Source organism: Pteropus medius, unplaced genomic scaffold, assembly GCF_902729225.1.
Source record: "Pteropus medius unplaced genomic scaffold, Ma_sr-lr_union100, whole genome shotgun sequence".
NCBI classification, from domain to species: Eukaryota; Metazoa; Chordata; class Mammalia; order Chiroptera; family Pteropodidae; genus Pteropus; species Pteropus medius.
Genome location: NW_024340701.1, coordinates 7580151 through 7600819, shown reverse-complemented (window position 1 = coordinate 7600819; position 20669 = coordinate 7580151). Strand labels below are relative to the sequence as shown.

The following is a 20669-nucleotide window of genomic DNA, read 5'->3' as shown; positions in this document are numbered from 1 at the left end:
CTAGTGAACACCCCCACGCCCCATACATCCTTTCATAACACACTCTCAGACACATTCTTACAATAGATATGCATATGTGTGTGTGGTTGGGTTGAGTGAATGTATGTTTATGTATACATTGAAATCTGAGTTTAAATTTGGTGGTGAGAGGCACATGGTATGTGCTTATATCTAAAGAGAGTAGTTTGAGAGTGTGGTTGGGTGTTTGGGTATATGTTATATGTGCAACGTATGTGTGTGGTGTTACATTGGGTATTGGTTATGTGTATATGTTGGGTATGCATGTGTTTGGAGAAGTGTGTTGGAGAATCTGTTCTGTATGTTCATGTGTATTTGGTGTGGGAATGTGTGTTGGCATTGGGTTTGTGTGTGTGTTTAGGTGTGGGGTGGGATGTTGGATGTACATGTGTGTGTTGGGTATAGGCATGTTGGACTAGAGCTCACACCGGCTGGGAGAGACGAGCCTTCTAGACTAGCCCAGGCTGTGATTTGAACCCAGGAGGCTGTAGCCCCGCTCCCTCTTTCTCAAGTTGAGGGGGCATCTGGGAATATTCCTGGGAGGAAATGAGAGTGGGCAGGGCCTGGAGTGGAGAAGAGAGCACTGGTGTTGAAAGACATTCTAGGCAGAGGGACCAGGAGGCAGAAGATTACCCAGCACATCCAAGGAAAGCAGTGGGAATGGGGAATGGAGTGGAATGGTGAGACAGAGCAGAAGGAAGTGGGGCTTGAGTCATGACATGGGGACTGAATGTCAGGCCAGGAGCGGGACTAGATTCTGCAGGCAGAGGGAAGAAGAGCTGGAACAGGCTACACTGCAGAGCTCACAAATGGAAGAGGCCCTAAGAGTCCCCGAGAAAGGCGGCTCCTTCATGAGGTTTCATGTTAGTTCCTCAGGCTCTGAGCTGCCTGCGGTGTGGTAGGGTGACTGTTTGACCTGGCATCCTCCCAGCACCCAGGGAGACCACTGAGTACATTGTCACTCCATTTGACAGATGAGAATGTGAGACTAGAAGGAGAAAGTGACCTGAGGCTTGGGCGTCAGTGGAGAGACTCCCCCTCCTTTACTTGGGTGTCCCCCACCATCTGAGAGAGGTCTCTGTCCTAGACAACAGGGTGCTGAGTGTAGGTGGGCCCCCGCAGTTCCCAAAGCACTGCCTCATAATGTCCCCAGGCTTCACTGCCACCCCAAGTGGCGGGTGCTTTGAATTTCTTTGTATAAATGGGACATAATCATATGCTAGAAATTTTGCAAAACCAAAGAGAGCAGATGACTCCAAACCACCAGGGTAGAAAGTTTTCTTTGGGCCTGTTCCCTGTGTGACATAGTGCTGAGTACAATGTCAGGGACATAGCTCGACAAGGAGTGACTTCAAATTTATTGCCAGGATTTTAGAGTGAAAAGGGTCTGAATCGCAGTCCAGACTTCATCTCGGGTGAGGTGTTCACCTCTCTGTGCCTCAAGTTCCCAATGGAATTGTGCAGAGAATTATTGATGATAATTAGCATTGATAAATTTAGATTATGGCTAAGAAATTTTCTGTGATTCCATCTAGCATCATAGCCATTGTTTTTCACAGCAGTATTATAGCCCATTGTGCAGATTGTGGTACAGTGTACTCATCTGTTCTTGCACTGTGTGATATCTAGGTTGTTCCTGATCTTCCACTATTCCGAGTTCATGGCAAGAATATTTCATTAACCATCTTCTTGCATAAAGCTTGTCTGATCTCCAGGCTGGGTGGTCGCCCAGAACTGAAATGTCAAAGGATGATTGGACCTGGCTCTGGGTGAGCCCATGTTCACTCTGTGCACAATTATATCTAACTCTCCAACTCCTGAGGGCAAGTCTTTCTCCCCTCAGAGCCTTATGTTCCCCCATCACCGCCTCCTGATTCCTCCTAGTCCAGGCCAACTGCAGAGAAAAGCCAAAGATGCTCACTTGCTAATGTGTTAATGGGCTGGGCTCCCTCTGGTGCTGACGGCTGAAAACATCTTCATCCCTGATTTGCAGTGGATTGGTTCCTGATCCAGAATCTGGAATCTCCTGGGAGAAAATTCCCTTTTCACCCAATTTGAGCATGCATGGCTGCATGGAAACTGAATCCTTCCTGAATAAAATTGAACCCAGAGACAAAAAAACCTCATGAGGTGGGCTCAACCTTGTAGCCTTGGCTCCTGTCGAAACCCCTTTGAGGGGTCTTTTGCTGTTCTGCCTCATGTCAGACCCAGGAAGCACCGTGATATTCTCTTAATGCCCCAGAGCTTTTACTTTGTCCCTTCCTAGAAGGGTGACCTGAGCAGGGTACTGCTCTGTGACTCTGTTTAGTCGTCTGTAATATGGGAATGATAAAAACAGTAACAACAACAATAACGAAGAATATCTACTTCTTATAGTGGAGTTGTCGTAGGGATTAAAACCCTTATTACATGTAAAGCACTTGAAATGGGGCCCAGCACATAGTAAGCACTAAGTATATGTTAGCTGTTGTTATTTTAACTCAAAAATTACTTGACTTTTGTAATCACATTTCTGATAAAGGACTTGCATTCAGAAAATAGGAACAACTTTTACAATTCGATAATAAAGAGAAATAACTCAATTTTAAAAACGGCAAAGGATTAAATAGACATTTCTCCAATGAAAAAAAACATGGACAAAAGCACATGAAAAGATGTTCAACATCATAGACCATTAGGAAAATGCAAATCAGAATAACGATGAGATAATACTTCATGCTCATTAGAATAGCTATAATCAAAAAGATGAGTAATAAGTCTTAGAGAAATTGGAACCCTCATACACTCATGATGAGAATGTAAAATGGTGCAGCTGCTTTAGAAAATCATCTGTCAGTTTTGCAAACAATTAAATATAAAGTTATCATACGATCAAGCAATTCTGCTCCTAGGTATATACCCAAAACAAATAAAAACATATGTCTACACAAAAGCTGTACATGAATGTTCATAGCAGCATTATTCATAATAGACAAAAAGTAGAAACACACTAAATGTCCATCGACTGATGAATACATAAGTAAAATGTGGCTCATCCATACAATGAAATATTACTCAGCCATAAAAAAGAATGAAGTACACATAAATGCTACAACAGGGATGGACCTTGACATCATTCTGTAGAGTGAAAGAAGCCAATCACGCTAGGTGCTGCATGCCAGGGACAGAAGGGACCTGTAGGATCATCTTCAGTCCTCTCCCTTTTATTTTACGAATGGGGAAACTGAGACCCAAAGAGGTATAGTGGAAAAGAGGAAATATGCTGGAGTCAGGCAGGCTTGTATTGAGGTACTAGTCAGCCAGGACTCCTGGGGAGGCATTCGGCAAGAGTCGTCTTTAAAATGTGAGTTGTTAAGAAGGTGAAGTGCGCAGGCCCAGGATCCAGTTAAAGCTTGGCAGCTGGAGGGGAGAGATTCAGCCCCTTTTCAGCAGAAACCGCCCCCTGTGCAAAGAAGCAACCAGGGAGGCAGGCCAGCGGGGAGGAATCAGAAAAGCAGGAAGATTCTGTTCTTGGGTTTTTAAAAAAACAAATATTTGTAAAAGTTTTATATGCTTATTGCAGAAAACATGGAAAACACAATAAGCTTAGGTTTATAAGAAAACGAAAGTCCTCTCTACTGCCCTCTCACAAAGTGAGCCTCAAGTTGGACTTCTTCAAGCTATTCCTGGCTCCTTGAGTAAAATAGAAATGGACTCTTTCTGAAGCATATTTCTAATGAGAAATTATCGTCATTCTGCTCTGGGAATCCCTGGCAGCTCGGGTTTGGTTCGGCACACAGGGAGAGGCAGAGAAATAGAATTTGTCAGACCTGGTCTGAGCCCAGTTCACCAAGTTTGTGTTCCAAAATGTACAGTCATCCCCAAACTGATGAAAACCCATTGTGCTTCGTACAGTTAGCAAATGCATTTTAAAGTGGGCCCTATAGTTCCAGGCTTGAGTGGACTTGCAGGGCCCACTGGCGAGCTTTGCCTGTTAGGAAAGTTCTAGAGGGCTAAGTGTATTAGGGGGGATTTTGCCTGGGTCAGGTTCTGAAAAACAAGACTTCAGGGATAAGTAAGGCTTTCCATTCTTTAAAGGCAGTAACAGGTGATAAAAAGTGGAAAAGCTCAAGACCCAGGAATCAAGAGCTAGTTCCATGAGGATGCAGGAGGAGGTGGCTCTGCTGCCCTTTCTCTGGGTGTGAGGAGGAGAGTGCCCTGCGGCCAAAGGTCAGGGAGCACTGGGCTGGGGTTTGGAGATCTGGCTCTGTGTCTTGGTGTCACCACTGACTTCATGCGCAGCCATGAGACAGTCTCTTCTCTAGTTTCCCCATCTATAAAGCAGGCAAGCTTTTTCTAACATCCCTTCTAACTCAGACCTGTTATTTTAAAAGAGCTTTTACTCTACCCAAGGCAGGAGATGGGGGAGGGGGAAATGGGACAAAGGTGGCTAACCCTGATCAAGCAGATTGTTCCGGTCAGCAAATGTACCCTGAGCCCCTGCCATGTGTCCCGTTCATTGCTGGGCCCTGAAGTGAGAAGCCAGTTAGTGGGACCAGCACCATCCTGTATCTGACTCACATCCCTAGCTGGTGAGAGAGAAGGACACAGATGCCGACAGTTATAATCCTGAGTCCTAGGGACTATTATGAGGGAAGGACAAGGCTGTGGGAACCCAGCGGAGCCTAGCCCTAACTATAGAGAAATCAAGGAAGGCTCCCTGGAAGAGGTGACATATGCACTGAAGCTAGGAGTTGTGAGCAGGATTTTGCCAGGTGAAATGGCAGGAGAAGGGCACTCTAGGTTGAAAATGACAGGAGCAGAGGCACAGTGGTGTAGACTGCATGGAGTGTAACACCCATCACTGGCATATTGTATTGCTGTGTGAAGCCTGTCCTAACCCCAGAGGTGGTGGGCCCTGCCATCTCTTTTCATTTGGCCCTTACGATAAACCTACAAGGAAGGAGTGTTAACTCTGTTTTCCAAAAGACAACTCTAGACCAGAGAAGATAAGTAACATGCCTAAGGACACAGCTAGTAAGCTACAGAGCTCGGACTTGAACCCAGGTCTGCCTGATCCAAAGCCCACACACCATTCAGCCAGCTCAGGGATGTGTCCCCAGACATACAGCTGAGGCTGTAGAGATGGGTGTTGAAGGAGCAATTGCTCCTTCCTGGTGTTCCGTGCTTGTGGCTGCTGCTGGGGAATGAAATGTAGTCCTCCCCTGTCCAGGTTTGTGGCTCAGACTTACCTGTGAGTCCTCTACCCTAGGAGTGAGCCCATCTATCTCTACTATTTAATTAAATGAGCCGCTCAGGCTCCTGGGGCTCCTCAGTCATCATGGTCACCACATGTGGAACACTTCAGTGATATCTATCACTATGTGAGGAGTCATCTGTGTCCCTCAGTGCATCCAGTGGGGTGGGCCTTGGGTTCCCTGATGCAGGCACACGGTTGGCATTGTCATGAGCTTCATCCACAGACGTTCGGACAGTTAGTCACCATCCATATTTTCTTTGATCTTTAGATTCCCTCTGGAGGTCATCGTATTGCCCTCATATATTTATGTACAAACTGAGTTCAGAGGCAAGTCCTTTGCCCATGTCACATAGGATGAGAGCAAGCATCGGGTCCACATCTCAGATCTTCCTGGCTCCATATGGAGGGTGGGAGCGTCCCCAGGTCCTATGGGACAGCTCACCCAAAGTCACATACAGAATTAAGAAGGAAATCCAGTTCTGTGACCTAGATCAGTCTATGAAAGTATTACACTGCCCTCTGTGACATTTCTTAAAACGTCAACAAAACAGAGTAGTATAAAACATAAAGCAATGAGTGTAATGTATCAAGAAGTAGAAAGTGGAGGGCGCAGTATAAAGAAGAAAGACGTTACCCCCAACTATGCTACTCAGAAATAACCACTATTTAACATTTTGGAGTATTTTTTCTAGACTTTCCTCTGTATATGATAATTATACTCTTTACTAGAATGGAATCATGTTTATTGTTTGGTAACTTGCCTTTTTCACTAACAGTGTGTTTTGGACATCAAGCTATGTGCACTTAGCTGAGTGAATGAGTGAGTAAAGAAATGAACAAATGGCTAGTGAATGACTGAATGAACTGCAGTTTGCTCTCTTGTGCAACTGGACAAGTTGGGCTTTGTGAACTGCCCATGCTGCCTTCCTAGAGCCAGGAACCTCTGTCTCTATCCTGTCACTAACTCCCTGTCCTCTGTTTCCTCAGCCCTGTTACTCCGTCTGCACGGGGGGATTGCGGGTGGTGATGGACGGTGTTATAGCAATTCCTGATGTTAACACTATGCTGTTGTTACCATCCCCATAATTCAGCAAAGACACTGACTCCCAGAGAAGTTAAGTGTTTTCTGCCAGTTGCAGAGTTGGAAGGAGTTGGGATTTGAACTCAGGCCTGGGTGACTCAGGAGCACTCTGTACTCCAGACTGAACATGCCGAAGCAGGAAGAGCCTGCTCTAAGAAGAGGGACAAAGCTGGGGCGGGGCAGGAGAAGCCTTCATCAGCCCTGCCATCTCTTGGTTGCCTCAATGTCCCCATCTGTAACACTAGGGCCCCTGAGGGCCAGTCGGTCCTGACATTGTATGAGTCTTGGGTTCCCACGCAGCCTGACCCAATCACCCTGCTTTTACCCCAGAGCCAGAATGGATCCAGAGGAGTCTGGCCCAGCACCTGCCCCAAAGCCCAGAGCTTCTGTAGAGGAGCCTCTATTGGAGGTGAGCCCTGACACCTGAGGGAATTCCAGGGTGAGGGAACAGCATACGCGAAAGCACAGAAAGTATAGGAAGTTCTTAGAGCCCAAGTAGTCAGTGTAACTGGAGCCTAGAGAGGAAAAGGGAGCTTAGGTAGCCAGCCACAGCTGGAAGGCCCACCTATTCCGATGGTAGGAGGCTGGAAACGCCAGGCTGAGGGTTGTGTCTTAAAGGCAGTAGGGAGCCATTGATGGGTTTTGATCAATGACAAAAAACAGGCTTGCAACTTAGGAATCTCTCTGGCTGCAAGGCAGATGATGGATTTGGGGGCAGTGGCCAGGGCAGAGGCAGGGAGGCCAGTGAGGAAAGCGGCAGGATGAGCATATAACTGGCACTGCGTGGGGGTGAGCAGTGGGAAGGTCTCACCCAGGCTCCCAATTTGCTTCCCCCCAGGATGGAGCTGTGGACTCATTCTCAGTCCTCAGCCTCTGCTGCAACTCAAGGGCCCTGGCTGAGCCCAAGTGCAAAGCAGCGATTGATTTTCTGTAAATTATTGGTGCCCAGGTCATAGCTGACTGGCTCAGCACAATGGCATCCTTCTCTTTTTGTCTTCCTTAATTTTTAGAAGCCAAGGCTAAATGTTATAATTTTACATTACTCCTGACATAATGCTAATGGGTTCCAGGTGTCCCCGAGTCCACAGTGCAGTGCGGCCATTCCAGGCATGTGGGCGGGGCTCTGCTCCTCAGAATGCCCTCCTGCCATCCCCTTGGTTCTCAGCGAAGTGTCTTGCAGAGTGTTTCTCCTTAAAGACCCCTTCCTGCTTTATCATATGGTTATTTTTTTTTCAGTTTACATGGTTGTTCTCTCATGTGGTGACCCCAGGATATTTCTCCCCTGCCCAAAGGATAGAAAGCTCCTGTGAAGGCCTGAGGATTTGCCTGTCCCAGGAGAAGGCATAACTTTCCTTTTGGACCCTGGGGCATCTCCCCCAGACTCAACCTGTGTTGGGCTGAACAGCTGGGGAATTTAGGTTTCAAGGGAGATAAACACTCTCAGGGATCTGAAATACGGTGAAGTAGCTGTTATTGCTAGTATTTTTATTTTTGGTTATGTGCAACATTTAATTCTTTGTTTCTAGTCATTTCTTTCCCATGGCCTAATGTTTCCTAAACTTGTAGACCACTCTGCTTTTTGCTGAATATGATGTAAGAACAGGGGCAAGGGCTTTGGCATCACACAGCCCTGGTTTTGGTCCTGATGCTGTCCCTACTCCTTGGGTACCCTAAGCCCAGGCTCTTTGGGAGCCTCTGTTTCCTTATCCGTGAAAGGAGGACATAGCACCTTCCATCCAGGGTGCCCTAAAGAGTCAATGAGGCAGTGCACAGAAAGGGTACTGCACGGGCTGACTCAGAAGTAAGCCTTTCAGTGGCATTTTTCCTTCCTTTCTCTCTTTTCCACATCCCTGTGAGGGGGACAGACGATTGTCTCTGTTTTACGTATGTCAGGTCTGAACCTGAAGTTCTGAAACTCAAGTGAGAGAGAGAAGGAAAAAAATGTAACTTTAACATTTTCCTTGACTCCCTTTCTATTCTGAGCACCCGAATGCCGGGTAGCAAATCGCAGTCATGTGACAGACCACTGCCCATCTTTTCTTTCAGTTGCCTCTAAGATCTGGGGTGCGGGAGGCTTACACTGAACCAAGAGGTCTTCACAGGGTTTTCTCATGCTGGCACCTGCTGAGCCAGCTTCCTGCCTCGTCTTTGCCCCAGAGTCCACCTGTTTCCTGTCCATCTCAAAGGCCGCCTATGGCCAAGTCAGACTCAACATTTCTCCCATTGTGCTGACCATGGGACCTCCTGAGACATCCATGGAGGAGCCCTGCTTCAGATCCCACAGCCTAGGGCCTGGCCCCAGAGTAAAAGGGCAGAGCTCAGTGCCTCTCCTCTTTTAGAGACTCCTGCCATCTACACGTGTCTTCCTTCCCTCCTAGTGTCCCTATCCCAACTGGAACATCATGGGGTGGCGGGGCAGGGAAGCACAGGAAGCTCTGCTCTTTCCTCCCCACGAGGCATCTCCTGGCCTCCACTAATTTGAGAAGCTCCCCACCCTGCCCTATACTTTCCTCAAAGCTCATTTGTTTGTCGCTTGGTTCTCTCATTCATTAACAGATATTCACGAAAGCCTGCTCTGTGCCAAGCCCAGTGTTGGGCACTCTCAGATGGGTTTATGGCAGGAAAATTGTTTGAAATATTAAATGCGAGTGACTCATATCTATCTCCAGAGATCTTTCCATTCAGCCCTGAGGCCTGGGATTTTGAAACCCGAAAGCCAGGAATTCACTCGTGTCTACTCTGCTTTCTGCTAAGTTATCTCCAACCTGAAGCACGTGGGTGGAGGTGCAGTGCTATTCCACACGTACCCATTTGACAGACGAGAACTGAGGCCCAGCAGGGAAAGGGACTTTCCCAGAATACCTGGCCCAGGGGGCTCCTCCGTGGCTGAACCAGCCAGGTGCCTGGCTTGTAGCTGGATGTCGCTTGCTCTGTGGGACAGCTGGGAGTTGGGAGGGGTTGACAGCAGCTCCCAACTGTTGAAAAGCCCCAGAGTGAGCCTCTGCACCCAGGTCTTGCCTCTCATGGGGTTGCTATGATGCTGCTGGGACCAGGGAAGAGGGGTGTTCTGCAGACTGAGGCATTTGCTACTGGGAAGGTTTGCCTCTGTCTCTTCCTGGCTTCTCAAACCCTCCATCAGTTGGATTTCATTTTGTTTGTTTGTGTAATTGGTTCCTAATTGCAATTGACCTTCTTTCACTAGCTCAAGTGTGAGAGCTTGGCTGTCACTGTTCCTTCTGTCCACTATTGATAAGCACCCACCATGAATCCAGGCACTGACCCAGGACCAGCCCACCTTGGGGCTTCTTAGTTGATCTGTGGTGGGTAGGAGGGTGGCAACAATGCTGAAGCAGGTCAGACTGGCCTGTTTATCCCACTGGGCCCCAGGTGGGAGGTACAACCTACTTTAGACCAAGAATTGGATGGCCCTGAAGGCAACTTAGGAACCATCTTGTACCTTCCAAGCAGCCTAGATGAACGAGTGATCTCCTGGATCTGTTCCTCAGCACCTAGGAACAGGTCACTTGACTCCTCTTCATAGGGTCCCTCCTTACACTGAGCACAGCCTTCTGTGACTCCCCCTAACCCCCACCGTGACCATGACCTCCACAGTTCCCTGCTGCCCTGGAACTTCCCACGCTGCTGGGCTGGCCCAGCTCCACCCCTGCCCCTCACAGGCCTGGTTCTGAATGCTGCCCCGCAACTTGGTGGGGGCCCAGAGCCTCCCTGGATATCCTGGTGGGATCTGAGCCCCAGGCGCACACTTGGCAGATGGCTCCCACCCACGACCTCAGACGGGAACTCTGCATGTTGTACATCTGTAATGATTTCCAGTGATCTGACATGAGGTTTGCTTTCAGGTGATGGGTTAAATGTCTTGGATCTCTTTCTTCCCCTGGACACTGTGGGTCATGCAAGACTGGTCGTTAATGCAGCTGCCACCTGTGTGACTCTGGTGCACATTCACCCCACTGTCCCATCCATCCTGGGCATGTGGCCTTCGGGTAATTAAATCCCAGGAAGGCAGGTGACTGGTTTAAGTTCACAGCAACCTGTGACAGAGCCAGGGCTGTAATCAGGTCTCCAGATCTGATGTTTTCCACATCATGGACCCATCCCTTACTTTTTCTCCTTGGAATTCAAGAGAAGAGTCAAAAAGGGGACTAACTGTCCTGTGCCCAGTACCAACGCCACACCCTGATGTCCATAACAGGTGTCTGAGGCAGGTGCATCACCCCATTTTGCAGTGAGAACACTGAGGTTCACAGGGGCTAGGAAGAGGAACAGTCGGACATAAGCCCGGGCTGTGTGGGTGCCAGGAGACGTCCTGCCCAGGCTGTGAGGGCAAGCTTATTTGGGGAAGGATTGAGATTGGAGGCTGGAGAGCACTCTTTTCTCATCATGGTCCCTCTCCCTCCTCCTCCTGAAGCAACATTTACCACCTCACCCCAGCTTTATGGTGTTAACACCATCTAGAGAGTTGCCTCTTCAGCAAATGAGACCAGGTCCTGCTGCTTTCAGTTGGCTGTGGAGATGGAGTGGCTGCCTTGTGACCTTCTGCCTGTGCCTCCCTCCCCTGGCGGGAAAGCTCCTAGAAGCTTGGCCAGGCCCCAGTCAAGGCCCCAGGGAGTGTACAGTGTCTGCATGGAGGGTGCACAGTGAGAGATGGGCAGTCCTCAGCACCAGGGTGGGGGCCAGGCAGAATGAGAAGGGTAGCCTCAGAGAAGGACAGGAATGGGAAGATTAGGTAAGGCCTTGAGATAGTGGGGGCAGGGGCTGCTGAGGCTTGAGACAAGCCTAGAAGAACAGGGAGGACTGGATAGGTGAGTAGAGGAGCCTTGTGAGCAGAGGACACAGCCTGAGCAAAGGCCTGGAGGCAAGAAGGAGGGACCTGGTGGGGAGAGGGAGAGGGCATTGGGCTAGAGATCAGCGGGGTCAAAGTGTGGCCTGCAGCCCTGTCTTGGGTTCTCTCAGGCCATGTGTGCCCTCCCCAAAGCCAAGCCAGTCCAGGAAGGTTGAGAGGTCCCTCTCGCCTGTAGCCTCAACAGCATCTCCTTGGGGCTACCTGAAGCCGTGGAGAGAGGTGTGTGGGAGCATGACTATCCATGAGCCGACTGTGTTGGATGTAGAGATATTGGTATGAGGACATGTCTTTATCCACTGATCTCTCAGAAGCCTTTTCTGGACGTTGTCTCTGGGTGAGTGTCTTCTCTCTGCACACGTGAACCACTGTGAGGCTGTTATGTACTGAGGCATTGGCCAGTTTCTGGCATGTGTTGTGCTGTGCCTTGAGATGTGTGTCAGTGCGTCATGAGTCTAGGGAGTTTGTATGTTTGTGCCTATGGTGGGGTCTGGTGCTTGAGTGTACTTGGGTATTTATGTGAGCATGTATGTGCTGGCCTGTGCGTCTCTGTGACATGTCATGTGTATCAGAATCAGTGCTGTGTATGGTGTCCTGGGACTGTGTCTTTGACTTGTGGCTTGGTTGGGAGGGGAGGTGTCAGAATGTATGTATGTCTACATTGCCAGATCTGTGATGGGTGGCTTGGTTTGTATATATGTCAGCCATTCTGTGCAGTCTGCTTTCTGCGAGGCCCTGGCCCCTAGCTGAGCCTATCTCCACATCTCAAATGATGTCTGACCACCACTCAGCCCTGAGAACTCCCCCAGATCCCACCTATCTACTTGGTGAGCAGACTCAGGCCCTCTTGCATCCCCTACTTTGAGTGGCGGGGTCGGGGGGAAGAGCTCCACATATCCCTGGGAGGGTGGCCTAGCCCTCTTGGCCCTTGCTGGCTGGGAACAGGAGCCCATTCCTTGCTTGGGCAGGACTTTCTGCTGGAGAAGGGCCCAGTCAGAGCTGTCAGTGCAGTCCTGGTGAGGAAGGGATGAGGGACCTGTAGCCCTCACTCACAGGTCTTAGAAACCACCTCCCAAGGGCAGGCACAACCTGACTGGCTGTTGGAGGGAGGCATGTCTCTGCCTGTACCTCTGGCCCGTTCTCCCTTTGCCTCTTGTGTGCCCCGACTCCTCCCTCAGTCTGCCAGCTTCTCTAGATGGTGTGAAGGCCTAGAGAGCTGAGCAGATATGACGATCTCTCCACGCTGGCCTCAGATCTCACCTCCTCGGGCATGGCTGCCAAGGACACTAGTGTGGCCCAGGGCACAGAACTCAGGCACAGGAGGCAAACCCAGGCTCTATCCCTCACAAGCTCTGGGACTCTCACACATAAACTCCATGGGCCTTAGTTTCTGCCTCTGTAACAAAGCGGGTTGTTGTGCTGGCCTAATGGGACTGAGGAGATCGTGTTTAGGGAGAGTTTGGCCCAATCCTGGTCATGAACTGAAGGTGATAGCTGCTATTATGGTCATGGTCTCCTTCCTGATACGTCTGCCTATTCATTCATTTATTCAGATAGCGCCGTGGACCCAGAACTAGACCAGACTCTCAAGGGCCTCACAGAGCACATGCTCTAGGCCAGTGGCCTCCTGCCCCACCTCCCAGGACCCTCTCCACTTTCGTCCCTCCCCTTCCTGCCTTGACCTCCCCCTGAGGACTGGCAAAGCACAGGCTCTGAGGAGACCCCACGTAGAAACCCCATGGGAGCTCATTGGACAGTAACCTTAGGGCCAGAGTGCCCCTCCCAGGGCGTGGGGCTATGGAGTGGACCTCAGCTCCCGGCTGGCTGGCCTTTGGAGCTAGCCAAACACAGAATTATTTGACATCTTGGAGAAGGATCTGGCACCACACAGTTCTCTCACCCAAATCATTGTTGCAAAGTTAAAAAGTTTGTACAAAAATGAGAAGCTGATCCCCGAATGGCCTGCCAGACTGTTGTAACCCAATATATTTTACCCTTAAACCAGAAATGTGTTTGTTTAGAAGCAAGTCACTGGCAAATGCCAAAACTGGAGGCATTTCCTCCCCCACCTCCTCTTGTGCCCTGCTCCCCCAAACCCCCTCCTTACCCTTTGTGTCGAGATTCTTAGCCAGAGCATGAGAAACAGGGGCCTCCCTCTTCTTTGAGCCACAAGGAAGAAACTTGACATTCATTAGGCACCTACTGTGTGCCAGTTCCTGCTCTGGGCATGTCCTTTTATTTACTTCTAACAGCTGTTTGCAGTGACTCCATTTTAAAGAGAAGAAAAATGAGGACAGAGATGAAAGGTGACTTGCCCGAATTTATAGCTGTTGATGGAGCCACAGCACACACCCCAGAGTGATCTCATGGCCTTCAGCTTGCAGCAGGGTGTCTCACACCTCACATGTGAAACCGGGCCCTCAATCCTACCCCAGGGGCTAGAAACAGAGCACAGCCATGCCCAGCATCAGCTGGCACCGTGCTAGGGCTTCCCTGAGTGATCTTGCTTAGCCCTTCTACCAGTGAGGGGAAGGCTCAGAGAGGGCAGCTTGCTAGGCGTGGTAAGCCCGACCTTGCAGATTCTGACATCTGACCCAGTGCCCTCCCTATCTCCCAGCCAGAGCTTGAAGGGTCCTCAAGTTTGGCCTGGAGGGGAAGAGGGTGCCTGTTCCCCAGCTTTGGGATGTCTCCCTCTGTCTTTCATCTCCGGCCCGTGGTTCCGTGAGCTGCACGCAGCAGTGGATTGCAGTGGACTTTTTTCAATTAGGTTCTGATTTCCCCTGCCTGTTACTATAAAACTCCAGATGGTCTAGGGCTTCACGGTTCCTGGGGTATTTTCCCCCATTATTTTAATCTTCTTTGGTAACACGCCCCACATGTGGGAACTGAGTCTTCCAAGCCTCTGTGCTCTCTGCATCGGCTGGGCTCTTCCCCACTCTGCCGCCTTGATTTTCCTTTCTGTGTGGTGGCCCCCTTCTCAGAGGGGCTGGGAAGAAGGAGGGCACCCTCCTTCCCTGGCATTGGCTCTGCATCTAATGCGCCTGGCCTTCGCCTGGGAAGGGAACTCAGGATATGGGCCCAGTTGGAAATCACAGTAATAGCTCCTGAGTGCCAGCCCTGTTTTTGGTGTTTTCTATGGGGGTCTCTAAGGCGGCCAAAGTAGTTAGGGACATATATAGATAGCCTTGCACATCAGTCAGACCTAAGATCAGATCCTAGCTCTGCCACTTACTGGCTGTGTGACCTGGAGCCAGTGATGTCACCTTTCTGAGCCTCAGTTTTCTCATCTGCAGAGCGGGGCTGGGAAAGAGCATCACCAGCAGGACATATTGTCATGAGTAAGTGCAACACACGTAGACCCCGGCCCCTGACAGGTGTTGAGAGAGTGTCACCCAGTGACATCACTCTGAATTCACCCCAATTTCATCTTTAATGTTTATGCATTTTAAGGTAAATAATAAAAACCTGATACCCATTCTTACATTTTTTTTCTGGACTGTTAGGTATCCCTTCTGTTACTTCTCCCCTCTCTGTGTACCCCCCTTTCCACAGTAGCCACCCTCTCTGTTACCCATGGCCCATGAGCCTTCGCTTCTAGCCAGATAAGTCTGGTGTGTTTGGTTATTGGAGCCAGTGCATTTCAAATTCACCCTGAATAAGAGGTGCCCAGGTAATTCTCTGGGTGGACACAAATGGCATTAGGGCCCTGGGCCACAGGATGCTACATGCACTCTGTGGTTCACAGAGAGCACCCCTCCACCTGTGCCCAGGTGTGCCCCTTTTACAAATGAAGAATTTGGGCTCTGACAAGCGAGATGAACTTGTCTAAATTCACCTAGTTGGGAAGTGTGTAGGCCAGATTTGCACCCAGACCTCTCTGATGCTGAAACACAGCAGTGTGGGAGTTGGAGGGGACCAACACTACCAAGCCATCACCAGGGGCCAAGTCACACCAGCCAAAGAAGGACTTGGACAGACCCATAGGCTTAAGCGTTTGGTCTGAATACTGGATACCATGTGGGGATGAGTCGAGAAGGGACGGGAGGGACATGAGTTGGGAAGGCACACACAGGGGCAGCCGAGTGAGGTAAGAAAATGAGAATCGATGGGCAAAAAGATGAGAGACTGAACGAGTGAATCCAAGAAGTGGGCAGGTGGAAGGACAATAGATGCATGACAGGACTGAGGAGTGTACGTGGCTGGGGGTGGGTGGAAGGGGGTACACGAGTGACTTTCAGTGTCTTGGGGCTTGTCCAACATTGCTGCCTTGTGTCGAAGATTGATGGGTCATGTCTTTCTAGAAGAGACAGAAGTTCCGACTGTGGCTTAGCCTAGGCTCCATACCCTCTGGCGCAGTTGGAGCAATTTTCCCTCTCAGCCCCACAGGTACAGTTACCCAACCCTCGCGATTGGTAGGGGTCATCTCAGGAGGTTGCTCTGAAGAGTCGTGTACCTGGACACTGACGGCAGGGAGGAAGGCATCTGTCCAGGGCAAAATCTTCCCTAGAACCTCAGGGACTAGGGGGTGGGAAAAGAATGTCAGAAAAGCTCTACCCCACTGGGGTGCAAACCCCACAGAATCATCATTACACCTTTGGGTCACAGTGGCATTGCCCGAGGGGCCCATCCTCTACCCCCTCAGAGAAACTGAGGTCCAAAGCCACAGATGGGCCTATTGGCTCCATCTCTGCTCCAAGAAGACCCACGTTTCCATTTTGGCAGCATCTGTACCCCCAAAACACAGCAGTGGTAGGGCACCTCTCCCTGCTGCCTTCCCAGCCCCCACACAGCTGATAGATGGAGCTCCTTCAAACCATTCCCACCCCCACAAGGCTGCTTCATTCTCATTGGAGGCTGCTTCTGGCACCCAAAAGGGTACCCCATGACAGGAGTGTTGGGGCCAAACCAGTCAATGGCAAACACACTGACCACGGGCCCCTGGTGCAGAGATAAGCACTTACTGTGCATTATTTCATTTAATCCTCACAGCTGCCCTCTATGGCTGGTAGGACTCAGCCAGCTTTACAGATGAGAAAACTGAGGCTCAAGGAGTTGAAGGGACTCAACTCTGATCACTTATAAGTGGAGCAGCCCAGATGCCAGCCCTGGTTGTCCCACACCAGAGTGTGCTGGTCCTTCCCATTGAACACATAGGTACAGAACCCATGAGCATTTCTGTCCTCCATTCTCTGCCTCTGTTAGCCTATCTGTGCAGTTGTTGAATGGAGAGGACCCTGGGGACCCTGGTAGGCAGCTGCAAACAGCCCATACACCCTCGAGGCCCCTGGCATGTCTGGGATGCTGGCCTTGATGGGGACGTTGCTCTGCCAGAGGTACCTGCAGCATCCCTATCCCAGACCAGTCCTAATGGGCAGCATCCCTTCTCTACTGCTGCTACCTCTGCTTCTATTTGGAAGGACAGGCCTCCCCTTCAGGGCACCCTGATCAGCTGCTCGTTGTACCTTAGCCTGCAACTCAGCTCTTGGAAATTCCAGGGGCAGGGGTGGCAGGATGAGGCTGGCTGTGGCATGGGCACAGGGCACATGCACAGGTATGGGGTACTTTAATGAACACTGGAAGGAGAACGTGCACTCACGGGGCACATATACCCCAGGCCAGGAAACCCCTATTTTTCAGCCCCATTGAATCAAATTTCTAACCCACTCTGTCCCCTGACTGAGACACCAGCCTTGCCCTGAAGGAATCCTTAGCCTGGAGGCATGGAGAGAAGATAGTAGATGTACAGTGAACTTTCTAAACCACACGCTCAGAGTGTGACACTGAGGATGGCAGGGGACATTGGGGAAGGCTTCTCAGAGGAGGTGGTGCTTGAGTAGTATTATTAGATGTCTGCCAAAGAAGGAAAGAAAGGCAGTCCAGGCTGAGGGAACAGCTCCAGCAAGGGCCTGGGGGCATGGAAGTTCATGACAGGTTCAGTTGATCATTCCCCATGACTAAAGCAGGCATGATGCCTGGGGCGTATGCGTTGGGGCCTTGTTGGAAGACAGTGAATACCAAGCTGCAGATTCTAGACTTTTGAAAAATGTATGAACTAAATTGTCAGCAAGTTGGAAGGGAAGGTGTCCCAGGAGGGGCACATCCTGAACGAAGGCATGGGGGATGGGAGCAACTGACGGAGGATTGGCCAGACAGGCTTCCAAACCTGTGGGGAGATGATACACCAATCTCCAGAGTCCAGTGGACCCTCCCAAGCTCAGGAAAATCACACAGCACCTGAGGAGTTATTGTGCCTCTGCTTCGGATGTCTCCCAGCTTGAGCCAAAGAGGAACGAAGGGCCCGGTTGGGTGCTGAGGGGCAGCCTGCTCTCTAGCCACAGCTCCTCCACCTCACTTTTGGGTGAACTTGGCATAAGGTCATTGCAGGAGAGCAAGATGGGGCAGCTTGCGGCCTATTTACTCCCCAAACAGGATTTCCTTCTGGTTTTGATGCATGGAAAAGGCACAACATCTGGAAATAGGAACTCTAAAACCGTGGGCGGCTTGCCCCTCCAGCTGTGGGCGGCTTGCCTTGGACCAGCCCCAGCAGAGCATGACCTGCACTTGTGCCCCGGCCTTCAAGGGAGAGGCGCAGAGGGAGTTTGCCCCAGACCAGTTGTCGTCTCTGGGTCCTGTCCTCACATCTGGCCAAGCACTTCTGTCCTGGCTCCCGCCCCATCCTGCCACCTCTGCCTTGGATCCAGCCTTGGTGACCCTCATCTATGATAGTACACCTACCTTATCCTCATCACCCCCCGCCCTGTCTCCTCTCCCAGCCCTAGCTGTCACCAGCAGTCAAAGGGGGGTCTTCCTCAAGTGCATATCTGACCCTGTGCCCTCCGTCTGTCCTTAAGGCCCTTCTATGGTTCCCATTGTCCCCAAGGTGAAGTCCAGGCTCCTCAGCCTGCCATTTGAGCCCCCACTCTCTGGCCTCTGTTCTCTTCACCCACTAGAAACCACCCACACCCCCACTGGGAAGCCCACACCCAGCCACAGAGGGGCCTCCATAAGGACTCTGTGCCCTTCCCACACTTTGGCGCCCCTGGGCCTACCTTCCCTGGGCCTTCAGTGTCTCTCGCCCTACTCTTCTTTGGTGTCCTAGTCATTGCTCAGAGCTCAGCTGGGCCAGGGACTGAATGAAGTGAATGCATCAGTGTTGGCATGACCGGCTGCATGTCTCTACAAGCTTATCCAGTCCCCTCACCTCTGCAACACCTCTCCTCTCCTGGCTGGGTTAGGTGTGGCCTCCATGCTACCACCCTGCCCTGTGTCTCCCACTGGGCCAGCCCTGACCGCTCTGCTTTGTTCTGATGGGGCGTGTGCACTGCCTTGTTCTGTGCTCCTGAAGTGTGGGACCCCTGCCTGGGTTCTCTCCCTGTCTCAGCCTCGCAGCACAGGGCTGGAGCTGGTCTGTACAACTGAACGACCCTCACCGAAAATTACCAAATGTGTTGAACTGCCCTGGATGGGGACACCGACCTTTCAGGGCTGAGAAAATAAGCCAGGAAAACCACTGGGTCTCACTCTGTCTGCATTCCGCTCTCGGCTCCCACCCATAACCTCACTAACGGATAAGGTGCCTTGAAAGCTGGGAGGTGAGAGCACAAAGGAACCCAGTTCCCAGCTCAGAAAAGAGGAAGATCGCATCTTCCAAATGTGGAAACAGGTGGGAGCTGTCAGCTCCTTCTTTCTCCTGCGGATAAACCCAGAGAATGGGTAGGGAAGAGGGTTTGTGAGAGCGCTGGCCCTTGGGGACACTGCTGGCCTGGCTTAGTGGCATGGGGCCATGTGGGTCCCGATCTGACTGGCAGTTCAACCCTGGGGGATGAAACTGATGGCTCAGGAGAGGGAATTGGCCTCCTCTGTTCTCATCCTCCTCAAGGGTCACCTCCCCCACACCCCTGCCCCAAGAAGGCAACTGGTATAGCACAGCCACCTGGGCTTTGCCACCAGATATAGCCTGTGGCCTGTCTTTGCCTTGTCACAGCCCTCTAATCACCATAGGAAGCCTCCATCTCTGAGGCGTGGACTGAGGCCACACATTTCACGGCTTCTCTGGTTAACCATCCAGCACCAGTTCTGGACAGACAGAGCAGGTGAAGGTCATTGTTGGGCCTCCCCTTGCCCATGGCACACACCAGGGGAACACGGGCCAGACAGTGGGGAGAAGCAGGAAGGAGCAGCCAGTCCCACTAGGGGATCAGGGTTGGCTACCTCTGCTAGGCAGCATTCAAGCTGGACTTTGAAGGGTGAGCGGGGATGGGATGGATGGTTACGAGAGAGAGAAAGGACATTCCTTGCTGAGTGACTTGAGTAAACAAAGGCTTGAAATTGCCTGGTGGACTCCACTTGTTTCCAGAGTATGGGGTGGGAGTAAAGAGGGACAGGTAGGTGTGGAAGGTTCAAATGCCAGGTCCATAGGGCTTTAAGCAGAGAGCAGCAGAGTCCCATTTCTACATCAGAGACTTCCTCTGGGGAGCAGTGTGGAGAATAGGGAGGGAACGTTAGAAGTTAGAGGATTCCAGGGAGAGAGGTTGGAGCTGGGCAGAGGCTGCCAGGATCAGGGCAGCCTGAGGCTACAGGAGGAGGGCGCTGTGTTTGTTACTCTCTGTCCACCCCTTCCTCCACCTCCAACCAGAGGCATCACGTGCTTGTGCTGCACCCACTGCATGCCCGCTGCCCAGCACGGGTTCTGGCAAATGGTAGGCGTTGGACAGCTAAACGGGCCAAGTGATTAATCAAACACACTGAGTTTACAAATGTAGTCATCATTCTGACAACAATCGGCACTGATTGCTGCGCTCCACATGGACAGAGCCCTTTGGCAGTCAGTGTCCTACCCCTTGAGAACCTTATATCAGCCCTGAGTGGTGGCCACACAGTCTCGAATTTGTAGGCAAGGAAATAAGGCACAGGAAGGTCAAGGGCTGTCAAATCCAGAGCTATCTGTGCTACAATGTGCGCCTGTCATCTGTCCATTCAGGGCTGTGCTGCTGTCAGAGCAGCTGTTGTTTCCAGATGCCATTGTGGGGTGGATCCTTCCAGATCCACAAAGGGAGAGACCACTCTCATCTCCAGCCCTAGTGGCCATTTCTAAGTCAGGGGTACACTTTTTCTGGACCTGCCAGGGCTTCCCAGATAGAGTCTGGGCCCTAAGCACTTCACGAGGAGCTGAACAAGGGTTCCTGGAGACCTCAGAGAATGGAGTCCGGCAGGGGGAGAAGGGCAGAGGATGCTGAGGGCCATTTCCAGGCTGGGTGATGGGACCTCCGGGGGCTGCAGACCACCCCTCACCAGCCTCTCCCACAGTTCGAAGGCTGCAGCAAGGCCTTCTCACGGCTGGAGAACCTCAAGATCCACCTGCGGAGCCACACGGGCGAGAAGCCATACCTGTGCCAGCACCCAGGCTGTCAGAAGGCCTTCAGCAACTCCAGTGATCGGGCCAAGCACCAGCGCACCCACCTCGACACGGT

At 51.1% G+C, this 20669-nt stretch overlaps 1 protein-coding gene across 2 annotated transcripts in view; it reads left to right on the top strand.

Annotated features, from left to right (window-relative positions):
* Nucleotides 1-20669, top strand: part of GLIS1 (GLIS family zinc finger 1) — a 213711-nt gene that overhangs the window by 170367 nt on the left and 22675 nt on the right. For both annotated transcript variants that reach the window (XM_039886593.1, XM_039886600.1), the window contains exon 5: nucleotides 20506-20667. In XM_039886593.1, coding sequence (XP_039742527.1) covers nucleotides 20506-20667 — 162 coding nt within the window. The remainder of the gene's footprint in view (nucleotides 1-20505; nucleotides 20668-20669) is intronic.